Source organism: Apium graveolens, chromosome 4 (assembly GCF_009905375.1).
Source record: "Apium graveolens cultivar Ventura chromosome 4, ASM990537v1, whole genome shotgun sequence".
Taxonomy (NCBI): Eukaryota; Viridiplantae; Streptophyta; class Magnoliopsida; order Apiales; family Apiaceae; genus Apium; species Apium graveolens.
The window spans coordinates 100,765,963-100,773,690 of record NC_133650.1 but is presented as its reverse complement, the minus strand read 5'-3'; the positions used below and the strand labels follow the sequence as shown (position 1 = coordinate 100,773,690).

Here is a 7,728-nt window from a genome sequence, read left to right as displayed (position 1 = left end):
ACAGTCAGATCCTGAGCTCCTCCTGATCATTGAGAATCAGCACGTAACAATGTATGACTAGATGAGATTGAAATATTGTTTAACTGATTGAAAAAGTTGAGTATTGAAAATATTAAGTGTGTTGTTATCGTTGTTTCTTCTCGTATTTTATTGCCATTTTATATAGAAAAAGAATATTTTTAGGTTGAACTTGAAATAAAGTAACGTTATCGGATAATTTTCATGAAATTAAAGTAAAAACTCGATAATAAACCCAATAATCTCGAAAACTCGATAATAACCCCAATAATCTCGAAAACTCGATAATAATCCATATAAGCTCGAAAACTCGATAAACTCGACGACCCGTTAAAAAACTCGATAAGATCGAACTCGTAAAAATGGGATAAGCTCGAAAACTCGTTTAAAAACTCGAAAACTTGAAAACTCGATTAAAAAACTCGATAAGATCGAACTCGTTAAAATGGGTTAAACTCGAAAACTCGTTTAAAAACTATAAAACTCGAAAACTCGATTAAAAAACTCGAAAAGCTCGAAAACTCGCGAGTGGCTCGAACTCGACTCGTTTATTATCCGGGTCGAGTTCGGACATAATTTTCAGGCTCGATTTTTTTGACTCGACTCGACTCGATTAAAAAAAGCTTCAACTCGAATTTAGTAAGCACAAACTCGACTCGACTCGACTCGACTCGACTCGAATTACATCCCTAATTACAAGACATACTACTCGGAAGAAAAAAGTACTCGGAAGAAAAAAGTGACATAAGTATAATTTCATTTTTTTTCTTAACTAGGGTCTTGGGGATTAAATTAATTAATTAATTTGTTCGTAAATCTAACTACTAATAGTGATTTGTTTTAATCTCATTATTTAGTTCTTTAGGCAATTTAATAGTCCTCCATCAGAATTTCAATTTCTGCAGACCTACATGTATAAATATACTTCTCTTACAGAAGGAAAAGCTAAACAAACACACACATTTTACGAACCCATAATAATTACTTCTCCTTCCTCAAATTTCGTTTTGCTTTTCATCCTCGTTTCTGTTTGATTTCTGCTTATTCGTACTCTCTCCAGAAGTTGCAGCTTGCTACTTACACAGGTGCACATTCTTTCTTTTCTTTTAACTTCTTCCTTTATAAAATCATTATCTTGCTGATCTTTTGCATATATGCGATTATGTTAGTGTTCAAGGTTTTCGGTATAGTTGCGTTTCTGTCTTCTTTGTCAATGTGTTTATAATCTCTTCTCGAACCAATGTGTTTCGTGATTTCATATCGTTTCTTGAATAAAAAAGATGATGCTTTGTATTGTTTCTGTGTTTCTTTTGTCTTGCTTTTGTCTGTTTCAAGAATGTTGCAGAAATAAAGAAATAAATAGTGTATGTCTATATGTATATACACACACGCTGGTATAGTCTTGATATGAATCTTGAATTGAGTTTTTTGTAATTACGTTAATTTGATACATTGAATCTCTGTGAATCAAGAAGTTGTACTGCTTGCTTTAATACGAATTCTGCTAGTCTTACTTGCAAGTTCTTGGCTTCTTGCTTCATTTTCTTTCTTGACATGCACACCTAAATGTTGTAATCTTGACAGGAAATCCTGAATTAACTTCTGTGTAATTAAGTTCGATTACTAGGAACATTACGGTTACGTTTAATCTTGTGATTATTTCTCTGACATATGCTATCTTTTTTTTTCAAGAAGCTGCAGACACAACTCTTCTGAATCCTAACATACTGGTATTAATCTTCCAATTTTACTTGTAATTTCTTGCTCCATTTGATTTTTGTGTAAAAGCATTTTTTTTTTTTGTTTAACTCTCATATGTGTTTTTTATTCTCCAATAAGGTGCACAAACAGATCTTCGGAATCCAACATCTGATCCCTCCCTAGCTCAAAAGTTAGCAATAACCTTGTACAGTTATATACTTCTGCTTCCAATAATCTTAAAGTAATCACCTGCACTTTTGTCAATTGTTGTATTTAGTTTGTTGTAACTAAACTGAATTGGTACATCCAATATAAGCAATTTTTTATAAAAAAATTCTTGCTTTTACTTAACTGGATAGAGACAATGGGCCGCGGAAGTCGGAAGAAGAAGCAAGCAATTAAAGACGAAATTCAGTTGCACAAAAAGTTCAAACAAAAGTGGCAAGTAAAACAAAAAGAACTAAACAGCAATCGAGATGCTAAAATGGAGAGTGGCTCCCAGTGTTCCCAGAAATTGGCTAAAACCTCTGTGCCTTTGGTACCATTCGAGATAAGTGCTAGTGATCTGCCAGCTGCGAGAAATTTGGCTCAACCAGAAATCAACAAAGAGATAGAGTTTGCAGAGATTGGCTCCCAGTGTTCCCAGGATTTAACTACATCCTCGGTTCCTCAAGTGCTCCCAGGTGAACTGATAGTTTCTATGATGACTGTTTGAATTGACTTTCGGGCATTGAAGATAAAATCTAACTTTTCTTATTTAACAGAGTGGGTACCAGAATTGGATGACATAGACCCTTCTGCTAATGAGAAAGAGGCTGGTCTAACTTTTGAAAGCTTATACAATAGCCTTCTCCGTCCGGATGGGAGACCGTCTCTTCTGTACCCTAAGTATCGACGTCTGCAAGTATTTAAAGATATTGTAGACGAGACGGAGTTTATGCCGGTGCCAAAAACAAAAGAAAATACTGGAAGAAAAACAGAGAGTAGCTCCCATGCCTCCCAGTGTTCCCAGGATCTAAGTACATCCTTTGTGCCTACAGTTCTCCCAGGTGAACTGATTTTTGCTGTGATTACTGTTTGACTTTTCTGCAATGGAGTTGAACTCTAACTCTTCTTATGTTACAGACCAGGTTCCACAAATGGATCAGATACACCCTTCTGACAAAGAGCTAGAGGCTGCTGGTATATTATTCGGAAGCTTCCGTCGTATCAGTCTCCATGAGGATGGGAGCCCACGTCTTCTGAACCCTCGCCATAACTCCCATGGCTCCCGGGAGTTAAGTATTTCCTCTAAAATGAAGTTGAATTCTAATTCTTCTTATGTTACAGACCAGGTTTCACAAATGGATCACATACGCCCTTTTGATAAAGAGCTAGAGGCTGCTGGTATATTCTTCGGAAGTTTCCGTCGTATCAGTCTCCATGAGGATGGGAGCCCGCCTCTTCTGAACCCTCATCATAGCTCCCATGGCTCCCGGGAGTCGACTATTTCCTCTATGCCGAACAAAACTGTTAAGCAATCCACAAGTCCTACAAATCTTAATTCTACTGAAGAGTTTGTGCGGGTGCCAAACAGAAAAACAAATAATGGAAGAAAAACAGAGAATAGCTCCCCTGGCTCCCAGGTGTTCACCATTTTCTCTGTGCCGGAAAAATCTGTTAAGAATTGCACACGTCCTCCAGATCTCAAGTCCAAGGAGTTTCCAGCAGTGTCACACACAAACGACAGTACTACAAGAAAGACAGTGAGTAGTTCTCACGGCTCCCAGGAGTTGGCCATTTCCTCTGTGCAGAACAGAACTGTTAAGCATTGCACAAGTCCTCCAGATATTACGCCTCAGAAGGAGTTGCCGCTGCTACCAGAAAAAAACAAGAACACTGGAAAAGAGCCGGCAGAGAGTGGCTCCCAGGTTTCCCAGGAGTTGGGTAGTTCTGCGCCTTCCAAAACTGTTGAGATATACGCTAATAATCTGCCAGCTGAAGAGAATATGCGTCTACCAAAGATCAACAAAGAGACTGGAAAAGAGACAGAGGTCACAGAGAGTGGTTCCCAGTGTTCCCAGGATCTGAGTACATCTTCTGTACCTAAAGTGCTCCCAGGTGAACTGATTTGTTTCCGTAATGACTGTTGGACTTTTCTGCAATAAAGTTGAATTCTAATTCTTTTTATGTTACAGACCAGGTTCACCAATTGGATCACATACATCTTTCTGATGAAGAGCTAGAGGCTGGTCCAATATTCAGAAGCTTCCATGATGCCGGTCACCATCGGGATGGGAGCCCGCCTCTTCAGGGACGAGGCCACATGTGGTCATGTCCATGTGTGGTCCTTTGACACCTCTTCTGAACCCTCAACATGACTCCTCCAAGAAGGTGACAATGTCCTCTTGTGCCAAACAAAACTTTTCAGTAAGATTCTTAGGTAGCGGCTCGTTTCAGTAAGATTGAGATTGTACTTGGCTGCTTGTTAAGTTGAGTGTTCGTACTTGGCTGGTTATTAGGTTGAGGGTTCTTTTCAGTGAAACTGAGATTGCTGTGACTTGGGCCTTTGTTGCTATAATGTTTTGTTTAAAAACTTGTGATGTGATTGAGCTCATGTTGATGGAGTAGGTTACATTGTACTCGCACAGTTTGACTAACAATATTAAGCCAAGTACTAGTTATGAAGTGGAGCCATATATGAATGATGTTCTACTGGAAAATTTTGTAAATTTTTATGACTTCATTTTAAGCGGAGATATTTGATTTTTTCAACAATTGTTTAATGCAGAGCTCTTTTATCTTTGTATGCGAGTCAGGCGAATAATTACAATGGATTTCTGAAAACGATAGTCATAATAATTATTCCATGTAAGTCAAATGGTTATTCACTTCTGGTTTCTGGGACGTGACTTGTTCTATCTGTTATCTGTACATAGAAATGTTAACACTTTATCAGCCACATTTATACACAGGCAAAGCATTTCAGCACAATAGCATAAGAAAAAGTTAGTCATGGCGTCTTACCATTTCAAGACGTGTATATAACTTAAACTATAGCTTACTTGTTGGAATAATCTTAAATTTAGTTATTAATTATTTATTTATTTAATTATTAGATATTTTAGATATTTAGTAATAGATTAATTATTTGAGAAAAATATTATTTTAAAATTGTTTAGTAGTGGGGTAGTGGAGTTATGAAGTAAATTATGGACATGTAATTTACCCATTAATTAGTAGTGGTTAGTTTTAGTAGTAGTTAGTTTTAATATGTTTGTAAAGTCTATATAATGGCTAGTTTACCTTGAGTTTTAGAAGAGTAAAAGAAAAACAAGAAATATAGCAGTACAAGTTCTCTGCAAAAAAAATGTAGGTGTCTTCTTTTTTCTGTAAGGTTTTACAACATTGGTATCAGAGTCATATGATCTCGGTCTTATAAAACTCTTATAAAATTACACATATACATATATATATATTATCCTTAATATTTTCCATGGCATCTACAAATGCAAAAAAAAATATGGGCATCTAGCAAAGAATTGTAGATTTTAGAATGATGAAGAAAGGATGACACAGTTGATCGAGGGAGAACAACTCATTTAGAGTTGTGGAGAGAAAGTGCTTCAAAGTGTTTTTGGAGAGAAGTGCTTCAAAGTGTTTTTGGAGAGAAAGTGCATCAAAATTGATGGTGGTGAGAAATGCATCACAGGCCAAGAGAAAGTGCTCCATAAATTTAAGATTATGGGGGTGAATGTTGGAATAATTTTAAATTTAGTTATTAATTATTTCTTTATTTAATTATTAGATATTTTAGATATTTAGCAATAGATTAATTATTAGAGAAAAATATTATTTTAGAATTGTTTAGTAGTGGGGTAGTGGAGTAAATTATGGACATGTAATTTACCCATTAATTAGTAGTGGTTAGTTTTAGTAGTAGTTAGTTTTAATATGTTTGTAAAACCTATATAATGGCTAGTTTACCTTGAGTTTTAGAAGAGGAAAAGAAAAACAAAAAATATAGTAGTACAAATTCTCTGCAAAAAAAATGTAGGTGTCTTTTTTCTTCTTTTTTTCTGTAAGGTTTTACAACATACCTGTCATACATGACAGACTGACAGTGAATATTTCATAACAAAGGGACTAAAACCATTAATAGATTATATAGAACTCTGTAGTTCCTTCTAATTTCAATTTTCTGCCAGAATCATTTGAACTTCCACTTAGCTGGGCGACCTTGCATCCTGCTGTTGGAACTAGAAAATATAAGAAAAAACTATAGACTGAAAATAAAATTCTGCAATCTCATGCAAGTTGACAAACCGGAGAGATGCATATTAGACTATACATAAGTTTGTAAACCCTTTGGTAACGCTACTAGATACCCAAAATTGGTTCCAAAAAAGAGTTCCTGATAATTAATTTTAATTAATTTCAGAGTTAAAAAAGCACAAAAAAATACAATGTTAACTCGTATTGCTGCTCTTGCTTACATTGCGTGTAGACATGGTACAGTACTATCGATTAAAATCATTAATATCACTTAATTTAACACAATCAAAATATATTTTCTAGAAAAATTTAAAGTTGGGGGTAAACAAAAAACTGACCATACACTGCGGACCCAACTCACCCCTTATTTCGGCCGAAGAAATCAAATTATTCAAAATCCAAAATTTAATTAGTTCAAATTTTTGTCAAAACGAATATAATGGGTTGGTCAAGGTTTAAAAAATTTAAACCCTTATTAACCCAACCTAACTCGATTTATAATTATAGTTTTATTATTTGAAATTTTTGTTTATATATTTATTATATTAATTAATATATTCAAAATAATATTATTATTTTACGGATAACATATCAGAAGCTATTAATTTTAAACTAAAATAATACACGGTATATATAATATCCGATAATATTTATTTTCTGTTAAATTATTGGATATTATTAGTTTACTTTAACTTTAATTTACATTTATTTGAAGTTTTGATTCCTAAAAAATATTAAAATAATTTTATTTGATTTTTAAGGCAAACTAATTGGATCCCACCCCAATGCATAATCGGGTTAAGATCAATACTGACGCAGCACTCTTTAGTGACATAAATAGATTCAGCCATGCCCAAGTCGTTCGAGATCATAATGGTGAGCTGGTGGAAGCAATGTCTAGATGCCATCAAGGCACGATCAGTCCAGAAGCAGCTGAAGCTATGGGGATTCGCGAAGCCTTAAGCTGGGTAAAACAGAAGCAGAAACAGGATGTGGTAATAGAAACAGACTGCCTAGTTGTGGTCCAGTGGATTCGAAGTTCATATGCCACGCTTTCTTATGTGGGCAGGTTGGTTGAGGATTGCAGGCAACTTTTAATGGATTTGCAGGGTAAAAACGTGATGTTAAGATTTGTAAAACGGTCTGCGAATAGCGTAGCTCACTATCTAGCGAGTTATAGCTCTTCTTTAGCTGATCGTAGGTGGGAAAAGGAAAATGTCCATCAAGAATTCCTTTCCATTTTATGTAATGATTTAAAGTATTAAAGTTCTCTTCTTTTCCGGCAAAAAAAAAAAAAAATTGGATCCCACCCCACTCAGCTCAACGTATAATGTGTAGGGTTGGGTTGAAAATAATATTTTTGGTTAACCGGTTAATTTTTTAAAAAACCAAGCTTTGTACACCAAGGGTTGCGTTAAGCTTCAAGGGTTGCGTTCACCTCTAGTTCGTACCATGCCTCGTATGTTTTCAACCCTTTTCCACAATATCTCCTTTATCAATAACATCTTCCCCTAGCCCAGAACCTTATACATTTATGTGTAACTAAAACAAAGAAGATAGAATGGATTAAAAGAATGATTGGTTTTGAGGGCATATTTGTTTGTTGTGGAACCCCAGGGGTCGAGTGGTGGTATAGCCTTATTATGGGGAGGAAAAGACCAAGAAAAACTCGCGGGATTCTCACAAAATCATATTGATGTACAGGTGACAATCGAAGTTATGGAATCATGGAGGTTAACAGGGATGTATGGTGAA

The 7,728-nt window shown here is 35.4% G+C and overlaps 1 protein-coding gene across 6 annotated transcripts; it reads left to right on the top strand.

Annotated features, from left to right (window-relative positions):
• Positions 1–938: 938 nt before the first annotated feature.
• LOC141716833 (uncharacterized) lies at positions 939–4,448 on the top strand. Of its 6 annotated transcripts, none has more exons than XM_074519014.1 (7): positions 939–1,103; positions 1,720–1,748; positions 1,870–1,960; positions 2,079–2,402; positions 2,484–2,768; positions 2,845–3,819; positions 3,897–4,448. In XM_074519014.1, the coding sequence occupies exons 4-7, from the start codon at positions 2,084–2,086 to the stop codon at positions 4,052–4,054; spliced, it is 1,737 nt and encodes a 578-aa protein (XP_074375115.1). In that variant the 5' UTR covers positions 939–1,103; positions 1,720–1,748; positions 1,870–1,960; positions 2,079–2,083; the 3' UTR covers positions 4,055–4,448. The 6 variants fall into 6 exon arrangements, with proteins under 6 accessions (XP_074375115.1, XP_074375112.1, XP_074375113.1 ...); XM_074519011.1 differs by having other exon boundaries at positions 1,858–1,960; XM_074519012.1 differs by having other exon boundaries at positions 1,714–1,748.
• The last annotated feature ends 3,280 nt before the right edge of the window (positions 4,449–7,728 follow it).